Source organism: Acipenser ruthenus, chromosome 2 (genome assembly GCF_902713425.1).
Source record: "Acipenser ruthenus chromosome 2, fAciRut3.2 maternal haplotype, whole genome shotgun sequence".
Taxonomy (NCBI): domain Eukaryota; kingdom Metazoa; phylum Chordata; class Actinopteri; order Acipenseriformes; family Acipenseridae; genus Acipenser; species Acipenser ruthenus.
The window spans coordinates 43,017,281-43,038,454 of NC_081190.1; the positions used below are offsets into that span (position 1 = coordinate 43,017,281).

General features: G+C 38.1%; 1 protein-coding gene across 1 annotated transcript in view; it reads left to right on the forward strand.

The window, feature by feature from the left end:
• Nucleotides 1-1,217: 1,217 nt before the first annotated feature.
• Nucleotides 1,218-21,174, forward strand: part of LOC117408955 (guanine nucleotide-binding protein subunit alpha-14) — a 70,358-nt gene continuing 50,401 nt past the window's right edge. Inside the window, exon 1 of the mRNA XM_034014425.2 lies at nucleotides 1,218-1,729. Within this exon, the coding sequence (XP_033870316.1) occupies nucleotides 1,609-1,729 (121 nt within the window). The 5' untranslated portion in view covers nucleotides 1,218-1,608. The remainder of the gene's footprint in view (nucleotides 1,730-21,174) is intronic.

The following is a 21,174-nucleotide window of genomic DNA, read 5'->3' on the forward strand; positions in this document are numbered from 1 at the left end:
GGATACCATTTTAATAAACTGTTACTACAATTGTAAGACTAAAACGGGAAAGAAAGTTATTCTAAATAATTGTTATTTGAGATAATAACAATTCTAGAGGTTAACAAGGCTCTGTTAGTCTAGAGAAAATATGATTTAATAAAAATGATGAACTTAATGAATATCTAAAAAAAATCAATAACAATCAAAATAAAAGTTTTTACTACAGTTTTTTTATAGCACATACCTTCCATATATTTGAAAAGTAATCCATCCAAAACAGTAACAAACAATTTAAGTAAAGGTACCTTTGTAAGATTGGCAGTTGTATTATAAAACGTGTTTGAAACGTCACTGTACAGTAAACACATGTAGCCTATAATGTTCTGCTTGTAATACATTTGAATGCACATTTGTCTTATTGAAAATTTGCTATTAAAAGGACAAAATGCAGAGTGGCATGATAAAAAGTACAGTAACTATGAGGAATCAGATCAAAGGAAAGTAACAGACACCCCTTCAGGTTATACAATCCATGGAAGAGAGCTTCTGTTCTTAATGGGAGGATATTGCAATTCACTGTCTTGTCATGTTACTATAGGTTCAGCCCCTGCAATATGTGACTATGGGGGTAGAGAAGTATGATTCCGACCTGATTAACATTTTAAAATGGGTCTTTCCTATCATATTGTAGAGGAGGGTTAGTAAGGCTTGGGTTTGATTGCGCTGTTTGTCTCTTACTAGTTTTGTTAGAATTTTTTAGACATTAAGATTATAGCTTGAAAACTGCCTCCTAGCAACACACCTATATTGCATTTTTTATCTTGTCGTGACTGCATTTGATCAAATGTAAGGCATTTTATATATATATATATATATATATATATATATATATATATATATATATATATATATATATATATATACAACAGAAATTGAGAACAAGGTAATAATAATAATAATAATAATAATAATAATAATAATAATTGGAGAGCTGTCCTAGTTTTTACGGCCAGGTAACATTACAAAACACACACACACACACTCACACACAAACTTATAAACAAGACAAGAAATCATAAGTATATTGACATCTTCGAAAGGGAACACTGCTTTAAAAACAGGCGCCATTGCCCTTTACAGCCCATCCCTAGAAGTGGAAAGAAAACAAGACGCCCCGCCTCTAACTCCAACAGAAAAAAAAAAAAAAAATCCACTTTTGTGTTATCTGCCAACACTCTCCACTTCATTCACTCCCCTGGTTCGTGCGTCAGCTTGCTTAACAAGCTACACAACCTGTCACTGCATCAACGTCACCCACTCACGCAAACCATAGGACTAACCATAACAGACTTTTCCTCCAGGATTCATCTGTATAAAGGGATATTGCGTTTTTCCTAAATACAGTTTTTTTTTTATTTTATTGTTCAATTTGCAGAGACAAATGATTCTCACTGTAGTTGTGGCAGAACTACAAATTGGAAGTTTGAAGTGAAGTGGAGCTGGCAGAAACTTGCTTTCATTCTCTACCACGGCTTTTTGTTTTCATAAACGCTCTATTATATACACTTTAATTTGATTTAATTCAACAATTTTTTATTTGTATTTACATTTTTTTTTTAATTTATCATGGCTGGGTGCTGCCTGTCTGCTGAAGACAAGGAATGTCAAAGGATAAATCAAGAAATTGATAGACAGCTGCGCAGAGACAAGAGGGATGCTCGCAGGGAGCTTAAATTGCTTTTGTTAGGTGAGTTGCAGTTGTTTAATAATTTTAATTAACCTTTTTTTTTTTTTTTTTAACAACGCCAAAAACTTCGTACCAAGTTGAAGATAGGTTTTCCTTTACTTTCTTCTGAACTGAGTGTCTCAAAGCGCACAGTACATTTAGGTTTCCACATCATTCCTATTAATAAATAAATATACTTTTATTTACTGTATAAACTGAAGTAAATGTCTCAGACAGAAAAATCTGTATTTATATTACATTATATGACGTTTTTTAGTTGGATTCCAGGACAGGCCCAGGTAGGCTGTGTTCAACTTCATGAAACAGAGCAGGTGAGGTAGGGTAGGTTCGCTGCACAGCCGTCATGAGGAGAAGGCGCGGTAGGAGCAGTGACACTACAGACCCCGGCCACAACTTGCAACTAATACAATTTGAATTGTATACATTTCATATTTATATATTTCATGATTATTATTTTCTTTAATGTAACAGTGTGGGGAAGCTAGGTTTTATCTGGGCGAATTTTTTTGTAAATTGAGTTAAAAGTTCTTTACACAGTAGTACAACAGAAAGATACCAAAGCAGGTAAACGGAAATATCTTTCTTTCTATCCGTGAAAATTAGATTGGAACATAAACCATACCAACACGTTTTTATAGGGACATGTAGGCCTACCTTTTACTTTCATCAACTACAGTCATTTTCTGTATCAACAGGTGTTCCTAAAAATACGTATTTGAAATGAGTTCTCGAATTTTACATTCTCGCTGTGACAGTTTGTGAAAGAATACCGTTTTGTTAAGGTAAAGTTATATTGGTTTAGTGCACATGACCAAGCGTACATTGTATAGTATGTCAGTTTAAAAGCCACACTCCACTAACTGGATGGGTGTGGTGCTACAGTATATTGTTATGACCGTTTTAGGTTGGTTCGTTTGGTTTTTGCATAGTTTTGGAAGGATAAAGGTTTCTTTTCTGCCAAAAAAGAGCACGATTTAAACACTTTAGCCTAAGGATGATGACACTCAGTGTGTTGATATTTTGCGTCTATGAGACAGATTCACCAAGCTTTATGTAATTTGGTTAAAATGATTGTAACATTTCCAGTTGGTTGTTTTTTATTCATTTTCCAAAAAAGTGGTGTAGGATGCAGACTACCAAACTACCAAAAACATACCAAAAGCCCTTTCTTGTCCATTCCTAATGGTGTTAAAGAAATAGTTCTGTTTATGGAACCACACTTCTCCAGAATACACACCTGTGTCTATGTTTTAGGACCTGACTGTACCAGGCAGTAGTTTTATTTAAAGGAGACTATCCATAAATGTGGGCTCAAGGGAGTATACAGTAGTACAGTATGTTGCAGGTGTAGTTACAGTCTGCAGATAATTATAATTATCATATTTCCAAAATGGTGCAGTTAAACTGGTAAAACTGGAGTGAGTTTTTAAATACAGGTGCAGAAGGTATCTGCAATGCTTGATCTGATAAAGTATTTTTGTTAAGAGGTCTGAGCAGCAGAAAACATGACAGAATGTACAATATGCACTGCACAATTAATGAACGCCACACTGTAGGAACTATTTATTCACAATTAAAAACAAATTAAGTCAGTTGTCACACACTGGCAGATTGTTTTGTATTATGGAGCAACATACTGAACACTAGTTTACAGAAGTGGGAATAAAGTGGGTGAAAGTAGAACAGTATCCCTGATCAGTGGGATACTGTTCTGACTGCAACGGTTGTTCTCCAGAAACAAATAGCATGCATATTTCATAAAACGGGTTTTTCTGCTTGCTTTTGCCAGTTTCTGAGAACTGTGTTTAGGTATTTGGCGGAAAACTGAAGTTTGTGCATTGTAAAGATGCGTTGCCTGTTGGACATGTAGGCTAGATAATGTTTAATTTCCTCAGGCTGAAAAATCACATGTCAAAATGCGTAAGCTAATTTTTGTAAGAATAAAAACTTTGTTTTGTTGAAACCTTGATTGTGGACCTGGATTTTTGGGAGTTGCCATCTTTTTCTTTTCTGTGCCTTTACGACTGGAACGGTACTTTTTGGATAAATTTTTTCCCCCCCAAGACAAGGCACCACGGTTGAGAAAAATTTGTAAACATTATTTTAGCGCTAGTATACACACCCTTCTAATGAAAGATGACATTTTTTTTTTTTAATGTCAAGAAAAATGTACTTTTTTGTAAGTGTACTTTGTTTTGGATTTACAAGAAAACATACTGCAGAGGTGATATTATTGAGACATACACCAGCATGTCAGCCATACAGTATTCATTATTATGGGGTGAAACTCCAATTTGCATGGAACCAGTGGCTCGTGCTTCCTTACCTAAACAATCATACAACTCATATATTTTACTATTTTATACTGTACAGTGGTTAAGCCTAGACTCCCATCACATAAAGGGGAGCATACAGTAAATCTTTTAAACACAATTTATGACTGATCTACAATCCTGATTGTCTTGGAATCCTGATTAGCATGGAAGTCCCATCTAACTTGATACTTTAGATTGATATTTTATGTGTTCATAAAAGGTTCCTTTGAAATGTGTTCCCTGTGCATGTAGGGAAGCTAGATTTTGAGTACTGAAAAGCTGCAGGGATGTACTGCAAATGGGATCTGTTGTATGACTGATGTGTTCACCACATGCAGTCACTGCATTGTAAAGTATTTATTTAAATGCATTATGCTGAGTGCAAACACTATAACATTTTCTCATAAATCACCCATTCCAGTTTCTGTTAGGTTGGTGTAAACTGGAACAGTTTATCTTAAATGCAGCGTTAAATATTCTAACTGTAGCACAATCAGCCAGTGTGTCCCTTAGGTTCACTTTTAATCTGGTTAACATGTTTGTGTTGCCATTGAGCACAACCTCACAGCATAATACCACGTTTGAATGTGTATTTTTTGATCTGTACATAACCTAACACAGGGACACAAATCAATTGTCATTGTTGTTCGCAGTATGCTGCCCTCTAATTGTGAGCCTGAAAGAAGTTGAGCTTTTAGATCAAGCTTAATACCGAAAATTGAAGATGTGTCGCTGTTTTCTTTGTATGCATTTTGTGCTTAGTCCATTCTGATAATAACATGTTGCATTGTTTTTGAGGAAATCACACAATACACACAGCACATTGCAGAAACTTCTTTATATTTTGAAAACTGTTGAAAAATTATAAAGATTTATATCAAATGCTCTGGGCCGGTTTTTTAAAGCTTGTAATTTGGATAAAAAATATCTGGATTTTGTAATCCTATATTTTGTGATCAAGATTACTTTAATCTGGATCATTTTGATCTGTTTTATCAGAAAATGTCACTGCTGGATTACATTTATCCAGACTACACATAATCACAATTACGAAATCCGGCTTTTGAAGTAGTTTTTAATAGTTTATAGCCTATTTATTTATTTTTTTTAAATAGTCCGTTATTTATGATTAGGGCTTCCAGTTTTCGGTTTTTATTTTCCATCTCACTCCCTCCCTTTAAACCTTAATTAATAGTTGTTAAGCCTTAACTGATACCAGATTGTTTAAATTAGCAACACACTACTAGAAACTAACGCAGTGGAAATTAATAAACTGAATTCTGCGATTAGAGCCAGAATGAAATGCAGGTTCAAATAGAATCGGGTTAGATCAATGCACATTGTTTGTTAACTCAATCAAGATATGAGGGTAAATAGAAACAACTTCCTTTGGTAATTAGTGGTTGATTAAGAAAGCGAATCGGCTCAAAATATGTTTAAAGGGACATCACGTGATCCCCCCCCCCCCCCCCCCCCCCAAAAAACTAGACGCCCTATTTATGATATAACCTAACTTTAAAAATAAATAAGACCAGTGATAATTATTTATTATTTATTTCTTAGCAGACACCCTTATCCAGGGCGACTTACAATTGTTACAAGATACCACATTATTTTTACATACAATTACCCATTTATACAGTTGGGTTTTTACTGAAGCAATCTAGGTAAAGTAGTCAAGAGTCCAGAGCCCTAACCACTACTCCACACTGCTGTCCTAATTATGAGTATTAATACAGAGGTTTATTGCTTTCTTATGTTTTATATAAAAAAAAAACTCAGACAATTCACTCTTAATGTTAATCTTTTAATTCGCTTGTCTGAATTACCTGTGTATGGAGCCGCTATGAGCATGCAACATAATTCTAGCCTGCATTGTTTTGCACAATACCGCTATCCATCGTACCAGCCATTGAAGGTGAGGATTTGAGTGATGACCTGCTGGAGCCTCAGGTAGGACACCACTGTGTTGGACATTATGTATATAAATGAAAAACAAAGTTTTCTGTTCTTAATAAAATCTATACCGCTAATGTTTTTTTTTTTTTTTTTTTTTTTTTACCTTAATCAGACACACATTGTTAATTTGCCAGGATGGATACAAAACTTAAATATGTTAAACATGTATTATAATACTCTATTTGGACATATAGTGTGTGTTTTCTATCACCATTCAAACAGAATATCTATTTTCTATGATTATTTAAAATTGAAATCCACCTTCGCAGGAGGATCAAAATAATCCTAATATTTTGGATACAAGTAAACCCAATTACATTTAATCGCAATTACAAGTGTGATTTGATTACCAAAGCGAAATCCGGATCACAGTAATCCCGATTGCATGTTGACATTTTGAAAAACCCAACTTCACAATATAGCCTAATCCCGATCAAATGCGGAAATCGGATTACAAAAGTATATTTTTTATTTTTTATTATATATAAATGGTAACTGCTCACACAAAAATTCCAAACCTCAAAAGGTAACACAACAAACCAAAGTATCCAAGATACAGCAGGGTACAAAATTACCTGCAGCAATCAAACAATCAAATCAAACGATCATGTTTTTCAGCATGAAATCTTTAGTGAGTGATTACATTTCATGTGAAGGAGTGTTGATGTTGAGCATGCAAGTTGATTTTTGTACGCAGTTTCAAATGTTTAGTAAATAACCGGTTGTGGGGAAAGATTAAATCAAAACCAGATAATCTTTGCTAAATTTTACGAATTTTGTGCAAATAAGGGACCGGATGTTCATAAGTGTTTTCATAAATGTCCCACTGTTACATATCTATGAAGGCATAAGTACAAAATTTACTTTTGTTTCATTCTCACTTCAGTATCAGGTACTGTAATACAGATCAATATTATTATCAATATTTGTATTTTACTTTTCAGTACTGTAACATGCCTTTTAAGTTGTATTCTAAAGGCTGCACACCACACCAGACGTGATGCGAGAAGCGGAAATGTGCAAATTACAACCTATACTTTTGATAAGTATCTTTCATACCACAGAGGACTCGACACAGGCGACACCAAGGTGACACTGAAGCGACGCAAAATAAATAGGATTGAATCTTATTTTTTGCAATTTCTTTGCGCGACGACTAGGGAATTGAGCAATTACAAAACCGCTTCAATGCATGGTGTCCACCAGGGTGAAGCACTATCCAAAATTAAAAAAATAATACTTGCTGTTGAAAAATACCCAGAGCTTTATGATAAATATCACTGCAATGATAAAGATGCAGAGGTGAAAGATAATATATATGGGAGTCCATTTCAAAGGAACTGGATAAGCTTGGATTTATTTCCATATGTTGAAATACATACATAGCATTATTTCATGTTGTCGATATGTACCAGATATGTTTTGTCAATAGCCATTTTTAATAGTTTTATATCTGTCAGTTCCCTTTTAATTTGAAGCTGACCACCAACAATAATTTTAGGATATTCCTGCCACAGGTCAGGTATTCACTGAGCATTTTATGTCAGAGCTGCCGATAGGCCCTTCTGGGGAGTGACGTCCTCGGTCACACCTTCCGAGGGAACAAATAGTCACTCCGTGGTGCTCATTTCCTCTTTTGCTTCTCACCGCAGTAAGGTAAGGTACAAACCTGTCCAGTTGCTGTGATTCGGTCTGTATGAAAGAGCCCTCACTTGAGTTTACTGTAGTTTCCCTACTTTATTTTTAAGAAAATATTGCTGGAAGTCAGTTTGCCAGTTCCTTGGACTCAGTAACTCTGGTTCTGTGAACTGAGCTATAATCATTGCGCAACTGCGCTTCGTTAAATCTTTCTCTTTTTCACCAGTCTGCACTGCTTTGCATCGCAGACTGCTTTCTAACCCTGCTGCATCTGCTGTTGTGTGTGTATTTATCCTGCTAATTGCAGCAAAAAAAAAAAAAGAGACAAATGATTTCCTCCACTGGGGCCCGGCGATATTTTCACTCACTCGTGCCTCGGTGCTTGACACCTCGTGCATGTGGTGTGACCTTGACGTCAAGCATGCCTAAATTTCATGCTTGCTCGTCCTGCGGAGGGATGCTTCTTCCAGAGGACAAGCACCTCCTCTGTGTCCGGTGCCTGGGCATGCAGCACACCTCCTCTGCCTTGGGAGATGTAACTTTCTGAGAGATCTGTGCAGTGTTCCAGCCTCTGGTCCTACGCGGCAGACTAACCATGTTCACTGGTGTGGCTTCTCCAGCTAGCTCGGTTGAGCCGTTGGCGGTGCTGGGAGCCCCGATCTCCCCCTCCTCCATCTATCCCAGAGCCCCTCACAGAGCATTCCCTGTGCTCAGATGCCTCAGTCTCCCGCACGGAGTGCTAAGCGGGCACAACTTTCAAAGCAGGCACAGGACATTTCCAACATGAAAGACCAAATGGCTTAAGTCCTGGAGTATTTGGCCAGGCAGCAGGCCCAACACCCTTCTCCGGCCCTGGCTCCACCGCTAGCACCTGCCCTCAGGATGAGGAGGAAGGAGATGTCCAGGAGCTGACCTTCGGGATGGGTCCCAGCTCTGAGGCAATCTCAGACGCTGTGCTTTCACCTCTCCCAAGCTCGATCCCGGCACTTATGGAGCAAGCCTCCAAATTCCTCCAGGTACCTTGGATGGCAGCGCCCGTACCGTGTCAGCCTGTCTTCAGGACACAGGCTTCATTGCCCCGCCTTCAGCCCTTTCCAGCGTTCCCTGATTTCATGGAAGAGGTATGGTCCTCTTTGAACCACCCAGCCTCGGCGCCGAGTATGATGAAACGAGCTTCTGGCTTCTTTAGAAGGCGCAGGGGTGATGGGCTTGGTGGAATTCTCACCAGTTGACTCAACCATCGTGGCCCTGGTGCGAGCCCCTCCAGTAGTGGGTTTACCTAATGGTCAATGCAAGGTAACAGAGGCCCATTTTAAAAAGGCCTATGCGACGGATGTGCAAGTCACGCATCTGGCAAACACGGCAGGCCTCCTTAGGGCTTACTTGGATGGCATACTGCAGTCGGTGCCCCTCCCTGAACCAGTGGCTTCGGAGCTGTGCCTAATATTAGGCACGCTGCTCTAGATTTCCGGCTTCCAAGGGCAGGCCCTGGGCCGGAGCCTGGCAAGCCTTGTAGTGGCTTGCAGGCAGCTTTAGCTGTCCCAAGTAAGGATCCCTGATGTGGACATATTGGCTTTGCTGGATGCGCCAATATCTCCCTGCTATACCTTCAGGCCAGCAGTGGAGGAGATCTTACAACGCTCCCACGTCTTGCCAGGTAGCCTCAATGCTCCCTTCCCGTGCACTGGTGCGAGATAGAATGAGACACTGGTGTCCACCCATGGCACACACGGTGACTCGGACGGTCCCGATCCCCACTGCCCCACGTGGTGATCTGAGGCATTGCCTTCAGGCTTCCACGACAGCTAACCGCGGGGCCCACCCGCAAGGACAGGGGTGGGTGCCGGACGTGGGGCCCCAATGCAACAGGCAGCCCCCACAGTGGGCTCTCCCCCAGCCTCAGTAGCCCAAGCAGAGCCCCTGAACGTTTGCGGCCTCAGATCTACCCCTTCACACAACACCGGGTGCAATATTGGCGCACTTGCACCTCGGACACTTGGGTGCTCGCCACCGTACGTACCGGTTATGTGCTACAGTTCTGCGCAGGTCCTCCTCCCTTTGGAAGGATCACGGTTACATCAGTGAACGACCCTCTCCAGGTCTCGGCCCTCAAGCAAGAAGTAGCTGCATTACTTCTCAAACAAGCCATCTGTCTCGTAGGACCCACCTCCCAAGAGGAAGGGTTCTACTCGAGGTACTTTCTGGTGCCGAAGAAGGATGGCGGACTCCGCCCCATCCTAGACTTGAGACACCTCAACACGTTTTTGAGGGAGAGGAGGTTCCAGATGGTCACACACCGTCAAATCCTGCAGTCTGTCCGGCCAGACGACTGGTTTACCACCGTGGACTTAAAGGATACACGTCCATATTCCTCCAGCGCACAGGAAGTATCTCCGCTTTGCCTTTCAGGGAAGTGTCTTCAAGTTTTCCATGCTGCTATTAGGCCTCTCCTTAGCCCCCCTGCACGTTCTCAAAGTGTGTGGATGCCATCCTGGCCCCCTTGCAGCTGCAAGGGATCATGGTGTTGAGCTACCTGGACGACTGGTTGACCTGTTCCCAGTAACAAGAAGGAGCAGTGGCCCACACGGCGATCGTGACGGAACATATGTCGAGGCTGGGTCTCACCCTTCAACGATGCCAAGAGCGAATTAGTACTGGTGCAAAGTACGGTTTATTTGGGACTCTGGCTGGACTCCCTTGCAATGTGAGCCTACCTGTCAGACGACAGAGTGGCTGCCATACAGAATTGTCTATCCCTGTTTCAACAGGGATATATAGTACCTCTGGTGTTGTGTCAAAAGTTGCTGGGTCTGATGGCCGCAGCCTCATCAGCCATTTACTCCATATGCGGCAGCTTCAGCGTGGCTCAACGCCTTCCAGCTACATCCCAAACACGACAGACGCCGTCAGCTGACTGTGTCTCGGGCATGTTGGGGAAACCTTGCACTGGTAGAGGCAAGCCTCTCAACTGCGCGAAGGTGTAAGGATGGGGGTGATCCACAGCCAACAGGTGGTGATGACAGACGTATCCAAATTAGGTTGGGGAGCAGTCTGGGACTGTAGAGTCCGTGGGTCCTGGTCGGGCCGTTGGACATCCCTGCAAATAAATGTGCTGGAACTGCGAACGGTTCACCTTGCTCTCCAGCATTTTCTCCTGGTGCCCCAAGGGAGACATGTCCTTATCTGGACGGACAACATTTAGGTAGTATCGTATGTCAACCACCACCTCCACCGCTTCGGCAGTCCACTAGGCGTCCACGCCCTAGCCCACAATTGGCCCAGGACGCTCTTGTACACATTCCCGCCAATACATTTGCTCCTAGAGAAGATCCAGAGAGAGAATGCAGCAGTTCACCTGTTGGCCCCCCCGATGGCCCAGGAGATTCGGGGGGGGGGGGGGGGGGGGGTATAATCATCGATATTTATTGGAACGATTATATTCTGTGTACTCAAATAATCCATTGCTATCCATTGCTAACCAGAAGGTCACTGGTTCAAATCCCACCGCTTCCAGTGACTGACTCACTGTGACCCTGAGCAAGTCACTTAACCTCCTTGTGCTCCATCGTGAGGATGAGATGTTAAAGCAATGCCTCTGTAAAGCACTTTGTGATGGTGGTCCACTATGAAAGGCGCTATATAAAAATAGATATTATTATTATTATTATTATTATTATTATTATTATTATTATTATTATTATTATTTGTAGGCTTAACTGACAGCCCTAATACAGATTAGTGAATCATTATAGTTGGAAGTATAGAAGTACTGTACAGATCATTTGAGATTCTTGCTGGATTGATCTTCTCCTGTATGCTTAAAAAGGGTCAGTGTTTTGTGGGGTATTTATACTTGTAAGCACTTTTTATACAACCTGCTATAGCAAAGCTGCAACATTGTTGTGTTGTCGCACTGCAACAGCATCACAACAGGTAAATAGCTGGTTTTGGCTACCACTGTGTGCCTGATGCTTCTAAATCCAAGTCCTTGGTTTTCAATCTTGAATTTTCTTTGCTGCTCGGACTATTCTACTACCTGCTGTGCCAGTAACTTTCTTTGGATGTCCACTTCTTTCAAGCATTTCAGTTGAATTTGTTCTGTAGTACTTCTTGCTTATTGCTCTGGTTGGGGATTTTGGTATGCCATACTGTTTTGTAGCCATTTCCTTTTTTGTAGTTTGCTACGAGTGCTTTTCTCAAATGTGAATCCAATTCCTTTGTCTTGACCATCATCTGCTGTGTTGCCAAAATGTTCTTCTTTAACAGATGTTAAATTGGAAATAATTGCCACATTTTTCTGGCTATTGAATTTTAATGCAGCATGGTTACTGTGTAATGGTTTTTAATCAGTGAATATATATTTAATTAGTTCTATTAAATTTGAACAGACTTTTAAATGTAAAGGTGCCAATACTTTTGTCACGTCAAATATCTGAAATTGCTTAAGTGATTTTTTTTAAATAAAACGATTGCTTGTTAAACTACCAGAAATTATGTATTTTGGTCTTTGTCATATTAATTAGTGACTAATGTTCACAAAATGCATGAATTATCTTATATTAAGTGTAGGGTGTCAATACCTTTGCTTGTGACCGTATATGCCACATTATGTAGCACGAAAGCTTAGTTACTGTGTAATAGTTTTCAATCAATTAATATATATTTGAATTAGTTCTATTACATTTTTACAGACTTTTAATGTAAAGGTGCCAATACTTTTGTCATGAACGAATATTTGAAATTGCTGAAGTGCTTTTGGTTTTTGATATGGATTGTTTGTTAAACTGTCAAATATTTTGTATTTTGGTCTTTGTAATATTATTTAGTTGATTTGAGGTTAACAAAATAATTCCATAAATCATAACTGTTGTGGAAGTCCAAATAAACAAATATTATAACATGTACTTCTATTAAACATGATATATAGTACCAACAGAAATCTCTGTTTGAAAGCCACGCTTTCAGTCAGTCTTGCATTAGCTTGGTCATTTAACCTGGAGGGTGAAATTGTCCTTATCCCTTCAATGGCCTCTTTACTATCATTAACTAACCAGCTGCTTCCTTTATTGACTGATACTTTCAACCAATAAAAATACATTTGCTACAACATGTTTCTTTTTAAACTGTACATTTAAGACCTACTGTATGTAGGTACTGAAGTGCAAAGCAGGTAGGAATTGTTTGTGGCTACAATTACATAGTTTTTCATTCTGTTGATGTAATCCAGTCCTGTAGTTTTAAAGTAAAAAGAAACACCACCATTTTCAAAACCTGGTAAGGGTTATTCTAACGCCTGTATCAGTTTGTGTTTAAGGGCATTATTGATGAACTATGATACCAATAAAAAAAAGTGCAATAAAACAGCTCAGGGAGGAACAGTATGGTAAAGCATATTAAAAAACACAGCAAACTCTGGTAAATGCATAACATAAACATGGAGAATGGATGGTCAGGCTATTTAAAATGATCATGCAAATGTACTGTGGTAAACTTCAGATAATCTCTGAAACTAGCAAAAGGAAATGTTTTTGTATTAGAACAAATAGGAGGTCAAAATATGTAAAAAAAAAACAAAAAAAAACAAAAAAAAAACAAACCATTACCCATTAATGTTGGTTATTAAATTATCTGTGCTTACTTCCCTTTTGGCAAAGAAAGGAGAGAGACAAATATGAAGTCTGTCAATTGATTAAATCAGGGGGAAAGGAATGTATAAATGCGAAGTGTTGACAAGGAAATGTCTTGTAATTTATTACTTTGTTCAGTTTATTAAAATGTTTTCCACTAAATGTTCCTAAACCTCTGCATCTGTAAAACCCTACATGGTCACGAGGGTTTGACTGTCAGAGGCGTCTGACATGATATTGTCAGTCAGTACTGCACTGCGATTGCCCAATGAGACTCCATTTATTTATTTTTGACTACCAAATTAACACACACAAACAAGCTCAACCCTTCCAACCAAAAAATAACTATCTAACCCTAAATAGCCAGCTTAAAAAAACAATGACCATCAAGATTCTGTTTAATTTAATAAACGTTTAACCCTTTGCGGTCCATTTATTCGGCGCTTCTCAGGCGCGCCAGGTCCAATTTATTTTCGCACGCACAGTTTATTTTAGACACGCTGTTTTTAGTTTTTAGTATTTTATTTCACAGTAAAGCAGGTTTAAAAGGCACTGCATATCAACAGGACACTCAGTACTGCATCTCCAGCCCCGCCCCACCCTTTGTTCGCTGTATTTTTCACATACTTCTTCATAGTCGTGCATGCTGACAAATCATCTCCTGATCACTCGTTTTATCACCAAACTCCTCAATAATGCGATCCAAGTCATTATTTTATTACTATAACATCTCAAAAATCTCTGCAAATGTCTGTGATATTCTTTGAGCGCTGGATGCGGAGGCAGCTATCTTGTTTGTTTATGGCCGTGTTATCTCTCTGGTGCCGGGACTATGTGTATTGCTCAGATCCGCCCCTTGTTTTTTTTTTGTTTTTTTTCGGCTTCTCTCAGCTCCTTGTGGTCTCACTTGACCATTAAATGGTTTTCTCAGCTTTTTCCGGAGAAAAAACGACTAGATACCTGTGTTATACGTCTTTTTGATGAACGGAAAGGGAAAATTGTAATGTCTGACCTGAGGATCGCAAAGAGTTAAACTTTTAAAAAGATATAGTTTAAACGTTTAAATGTTAAAATACATTTTTTGAAAAGACGTTGTGTAAGGGGGTAGTATGCATCCCCCTCTGTGTGGTCTCGACAGCAGGAGAAAGCCGGAAGTCGGCCATCTTGGGGGAAGCTTTCTATAAATTACTGCATAGATGTTTATAAATAGGTCTTTTACATCAGCTTTTTTACTCTCCTTAAATGCAATTGATACTGGTTAATCCATTCATGTATCTCAATCACAACTGAGAAACACATTAATAGTAAAATTGGTTTAATTTACTTTTTTTTCTGTGAAACCACTAAATGGGCTTTTAAATCGTAAGTCTTACTTTTTAATTTAAATGCTGAAGCGACTCATCTTTATTAATTTACTTGTTACTCGCCATAACGATTGTAATAGTGTGTCCAGCAAAGCGCCTTATTTTTTCATTTTAGCTTTAATAAAGATTATTAACATCTTGCAATCTCGTTTGTACGTTGTGCTTGTACATGAGGTTTGGTCTATTTAAAAACCTGTTAAGTTACTTGACAGAAAAAAATAACTAAATTAAATCAAGGAAATTACTAAATTAAGCCCTATATATAAACACATGTAAAAAAACAGTGAAGCAATATGAAATAATAATAGCATCTGCGGTACGATAATGGTCTGTTTTGATTAGAGGGCAAGCAGTAATTGCATTATTACAGAAATGTTATGCAGTCTAATTATTCAAACAGTGCTAAAATCCAAATCACTAATTTGTCCTATTTACTGTATATAAAAGAACTAGTTATGTTCACACCAAACTGACTTTATTCCAAGTACAGTGTCACATTAATTCAAATAATCAATATTCTGTTTAAAAGAAAATAATAATAATAATTTACTAATAGCAATAGTTTGTACTTATCTGACTGGCAGCAGTAGGAAAAAAAGAAGACCAAAAAATAAACATAAAATGGAAGCAATCTTCTGTTTAAAAAAAAAAAAAAGTATTAACATCGCTCGAGTCTCAAAAAAAAAAAATAAGAAGATCAACACAGTCTTCTGCAATCTGGCAGAACAAAAGACATTCAAGTTGGGACATTGGGAGGTGAATATCCAATGACAATGATGCCACGTGACAGGAAGTAATTAAAAAAACAAAAAAACTGAGTAGCCGTTATTTGCAGACACCCACTTCTTAATATTTGACAAGCACATTTTTGACAAAGTTTAAACGATTCAGCAAAATTAAAAACGTTTTACACTTTACTAACGTTTAAACTCTAAATGATTTGCACCCCTAATCACCACCTGTCTTGCAACGAGAAGATATAGTATTAGTACGAGGATCCTTTGTTTATATGGTACTCTCCGGCTAAGAGAACACCCCTCGGGAAGCAAGCGAAGTGCTTTTGTAGCCGAAGTGTGTTCCAAGACGGAGTTAGCCACCAGACACAATATGAATTAATAAATAAATAAATACATATGTATTACTTGTCATGATGCACGTGCATCAACATATGAAATTAACTGTAAGTAAAAGCAAAACGATAGGCAAGTGTATGTTCATAAACCATAATAATGAAGTAACAGACAAACTAACATTAATAAAAATAAAGCAAAACAACACTACAGTCTAAACGCTTAAATCTCTATGTACTATGAAATTAGCTGGCGGGTGTGTTTCGGTATATCACAATGGCAGAGGCAAAAATAATGGCAGTTATTTTCACTCTTACCTGCTCCAGCCCTACCTAGGTATGCTATTATTATTATTATTATTATTATTATTATTATTATTATTATTATTATTATTATTATTATTATTTATCAGCAGATCCCCTTATCCAGGGTGACTTACAATTGTTACACAATATCACAGCAACATATTAATCAGTTGTGTTTGTCGAGTCCTGTGTTGGAGAATCAGATATAGATAGCCAATCATATTATTGTCCAGAGAACTAAAAAATACGTTATTCAGCACAGATTTATTGATTGCAATTGTCGATGGTTTAATATGAACCGTGATGGGCCCTCAGGGCCCGATTTACTGTGATGGGCGTTCAGGGCCCGAGTGAATAATAAATTTGGCCAGAGGCCTCGTCAGAGGGTGCTCAAAGGCTACCTGGATAAGGCCAGCTGGAAAAACACGAAGGGTTACATGCATCCCAGTGCCGCAGATAGGAAGTGGCTATGAGACCCCTCCCCCCCAAAAAGACGAGGCCGTCAAACCATGAATGAAAAATAATAATGATTAACGCACCCCACAGTGGCGCATGCAATCCGGTGTAGCAGCTATGCAAATTACTGAACGGGCTGCCAGGGATGCACTGTACTGTACAGAGCTGTGAGCACTTCTTTCCTCATTTTTGTGTCATGTACAGTTGCACTGTGGCCATTTAACATGGAGACAGTCCAGGTCAGGATTATTTAAAAAAAAATAAAAAAAAATAAAAAAAAAAATTAACAGGTATAAAGATCGCATTTAGGGAACACCACAGAAAAATCCTGTTGACATATTTTGTACGTCTACAAAATCTGGTATTACTGTCCACATTACCTAGTCCAATAATTGAGAGGGTGGTTGCTCATGAAGCAGTTTCATCTCCCACCGCTGAAACTGTTACTGGAGAACAACTTTTGTATCTTGGTGGTTGGGTAGCAAAATGACTTTGGTTCACATCTCACAGAAGCTGTAGTAATACTAAAGCATGTTTCTTTTAGTAACATATTCTACCATTCAGTGTTTCTCACAGAAACTGTATTTTTATATTTGGGAAAACTGTGTTTAGGGTGAAATGTTCAGCCTCAAGCTGAGTTTGTGAAGACAAGTTAATATGTACAAGTCCTCTAGAGGCAGGCAGGGTTTCCTGTTTTTCAGGATATAGGTACTCCTTTACTCAGAACCTGAAGAACCTGTTCTAAAACCATGTTGGCTTTTTTTTCAGCATTAACTTGAACTTAGTACCTTTCCAAATGAGTTGAAACATTTCTCTCAGGCTTTGGATCCTACTATGTGCTCACAGCATCCTAATTACAGTGATTACTTCCAACAATTTTGTTGTTAGAAACAAGGTATAAGGTTATCTTTAAAGCTCACTCTCTCCCATTCCAGTAAACATTTCCTCTCATTTACAGAGACTGTGACAATTGTTACAAGACACATTATTTTTACATACAATTACATTATTTTTTACACATTATTTTTACATACAATTACCCATATATACAGTTGGGTTTTTACTGGAGCAATCTAGGTAAAGTACCTTGCTCAAGGGTACAGCAGCAGTGTCCCCCACCTGGGATTGAACCCATGACCTTCCAGTCAAGAGTCCAGAGCCCTAACCACTACTCCACACTGCTGCCCATGAGGATTGCCTCTTTGGCCTGGACAGGGAATACTGCACATACTGATGACTGCGTGATTCATTATCAATACAGTAACTTTTTCTATAGCCCTTACAGTATGGTAATTATCTACCAAATGAATCTATTTTAAAATAAACTACTACACAAAGCTAGTGTCCATAACTTTTAGTACTAGGTACCGTTTGGTCGATAAGCACTAACACAGGTAGTCTACTAGATATTTGTAATTAATAACACTATTTAATTTTTTTTACCTTCGCTAATACATTTTAGCACCTATTGGCAACATTAATACTTACACAAATACACTCAACTCCTAGTTAAAAAATAAAACAAAATGTATGGGTACTTTTATTGTTTTACATATTTCAAATTTTTTAAGCGGCAGACACCTGAAGTGAAGAGCAGGTTTCTGGTAAAGCCCTAGGGAATGCACACTTGATCACATGTGTTCCTGTACAGACAGCACAGCATCAATTCCAGCAAAAAGAAAGTCTGCAACAGTTAAAAAAAACAAAACAAAAACGTATGTTTGTCAGTGCTATAGACCGCGCTTGGCAGTATCTGAAAAATGTGGAAATGTTTGTTTGAAATGTGTTCAAATGTTTGTTTGAAATGTTAACATAGGTGCCGGAGACGGGTGGGCCAACGGGCCACTGCCCCCCCCCTACTTTTAACAGCGAGGGCAAGAAAAAAAAACTAAAAAGAAATATATATGGCGCTATAGAGGGCGCTAAGCAGCGAGAACAGAGTTCCAGGAAGGGGGCGAGACTCCGTTGCAATAACGCATTGACCTGGAATGCGTAGGAGTCAAAAGCTTCAAAGTGAAAGCAAACTCAGAGATAACCCATTCATTAATGCCTACATTTTTATACTGTGTATCTATGTTTGCACCATGCCTTTTAGCACACTAAAGGGCCTGGACACACCACTGCTTCATGTCGTGTTGCTTAGCTTTTTTATTGTTTTTTAACACGCAGTATACAGTGCCACACCAGCGCATCCATACCCAAGTGTCAGTTACCTTTCCCGGGTAAATAAAATAAATAAATAAATACTTGATAGCGTTACATTTAATGCGAAAATACCCTCCCTCCCCCCACTGTTGCTCTTGCCTAATATACAAAGAAAATATGGAAAATATGTGTTTTGGGAAGACATGGAAAGTGTGACATCAACAGAAGAGGAGGAAGAAGAGATTTGAACTGTACATAAAACATACATTTCCATCTGACTGAACTTCTTAAAAAAGGAATTTAGATAGTCTTCTAAAAATAACAAACTTAAGTACCGTGCCTATTTAAACATAGATAGATAATCATAGTATGTGCTTATGCGTATTTGTACGTGTGTGTGTGTACTTTTTATCTGCATTTTGTGTGTGAACTGTCAATAATATTACTTGACCACAGTTTTACAGCAACTGATTATGCAGCAAAAGATCTGACCGGTACAGCTTGTAGCTCATATAGTGTTATTATTTGTTTAATAAAGACTGAATCAGCAAAACAAAGCACATACAAATAAAATAATCAGTCATATTCATTAATTGTATAATGCGAATACCATTTCCTGAATCAATTGTATATGCTAGGTTTCAGATCGATCTTCTAAGTCAATGCATAAGACATTTTACAGTGCTATAACATGTACTCACTGTATTTCATACACTTTGAGTAAAAAAGACGATCTTACATAGAAAAAATGTTTGTCTTAAAAAAAAAAAAAAGTTATACAATATCATAACTCTGCTGTAAGGTTACTGACTCAGGTATATGATTGTACAGTTCGGCCTTCATCACCAACATCGCTTGTAAGTTCATTCACTGTGTCCATGGAAACATAAGCCCAGAAACAAAATGCCCTTTGAGAAGGAATGTTTTACTCGACTTGCATACATAATGAATTGTGGAAATTGCCGCTATTTTACTGGAACAAAATTTTACATTTTGAATACTACTGACTGGAACATGCGAGCACTGTAAAAAAAACTACTTTTTTTTTTTTTTTAAATAACTATTTTAGGCGGCTCATCTGGTAAAGTAGACAGCAATTTAGCCGGCTGGAAATGAGAAGCCTGCGATCCTTTTTCTAATTAATGTTTGGCACCTTTCTGATGTCATAATCTTCTGCAGCTGCCTTCTCCCAGTGGTCACCAGTCATGCCTAACAGCACATAGTACGATCAGTTGTAGTGTTCTGGGATATTTGCTACGGCAATTAAGTAATATACTGTACAGGTAAGATGGTTCAACTCCTTTGGATGACGTGCCTCATACAGTATGTGATTCTTAATAAAGTTACGTTTTTTTTGGGTTTTTTTTTCTAAACGGAAAACAGGACTAAGAAAAGTAAAAATGAAACTGGCGTTGTCTGTGATGTTGAATTAATTATTTCAGGATTAGATCTCATAATGCAGCTTTGTTTGATGTAATATGTGCTGGCGAAAAAAGGAGTAATGAAACTTCAAAGATAAAAGTTCTGTGGTATATAAGTTGTGTGGCATCAAGCTGCCTTTACCAATTGCATTTTTTGTTTTGCTCAGGAAACTATAGTTTTTCAGACTTTATTTGGGACAAAAAAACAGCCACAAAACTTTGTAAAATATTCTAACGTCCTTTTGTCAATAACTTGTTAAAATATACAAGTGTTGATATCACCAATTTTAAAGAACTCAAAGATCTAAGATGATCATTTTAGTCTTTTTAGGTTATTTTTATGAATGATGGATTGTAACCAAGTTGTTTCTCTCAGCCATCTTTGAAAGGAGATGTGTAGTGTATCAACGATTATGACATTCTTCTGTTAGAAGGTTTGCTTTTCTCTTAATAGTGGTGTACAATTAGATGGGTAACACACTTATTACAGTTCATATTGTGAGCTATGATGGTAAATGAACCACGCAGTTTAGTTTGGCAATAAAGAACTGCATGAGAGCATAGGAAAAGCAGAGTTATATATGGCATATGCATGATTTAGGAATGGGACAAACATGGTAAAATGCAAAATTTACCTTGCAAATGTACAATGCAGGTGATTGAAGTATAAAGAGCTAAATATAGTGTTTGTTTGTTTTTTTTTCTGCTGTACACAGACAGTACCAGCTATGGCCAAATGTTTTGCATCACCTAGAATTTTAGGTGATGCAAAATAATATATATTTTAGCTAAAGAGCCAGATTATTACTACCTTATACTTTTCCTGTTTAACTAGTGTCTATATATGGACATAATTTAGATATTTTATTTTAAAGAAACTATAAAATTAGATCTCAAAAGCACTCTGGAAGCCATAATAGCAGTCCAGTATTTGTGTTAGTTTTCAAAATGTCACATTTTTGTCAGTTTTTCATTAAATATATGGAAAACTACAAAGCGGCATGCAATTCAATATTTAAACGTAACATTATTCAGCAGGTTTCATTCGACTTTATGAAGCAAAATTAGTTAATTCTATCGGGTGATGCAAAACTTTTGGCCATAGCTGTAAATGTTGAATGAAATAACATTGATGCCCAGGCCAG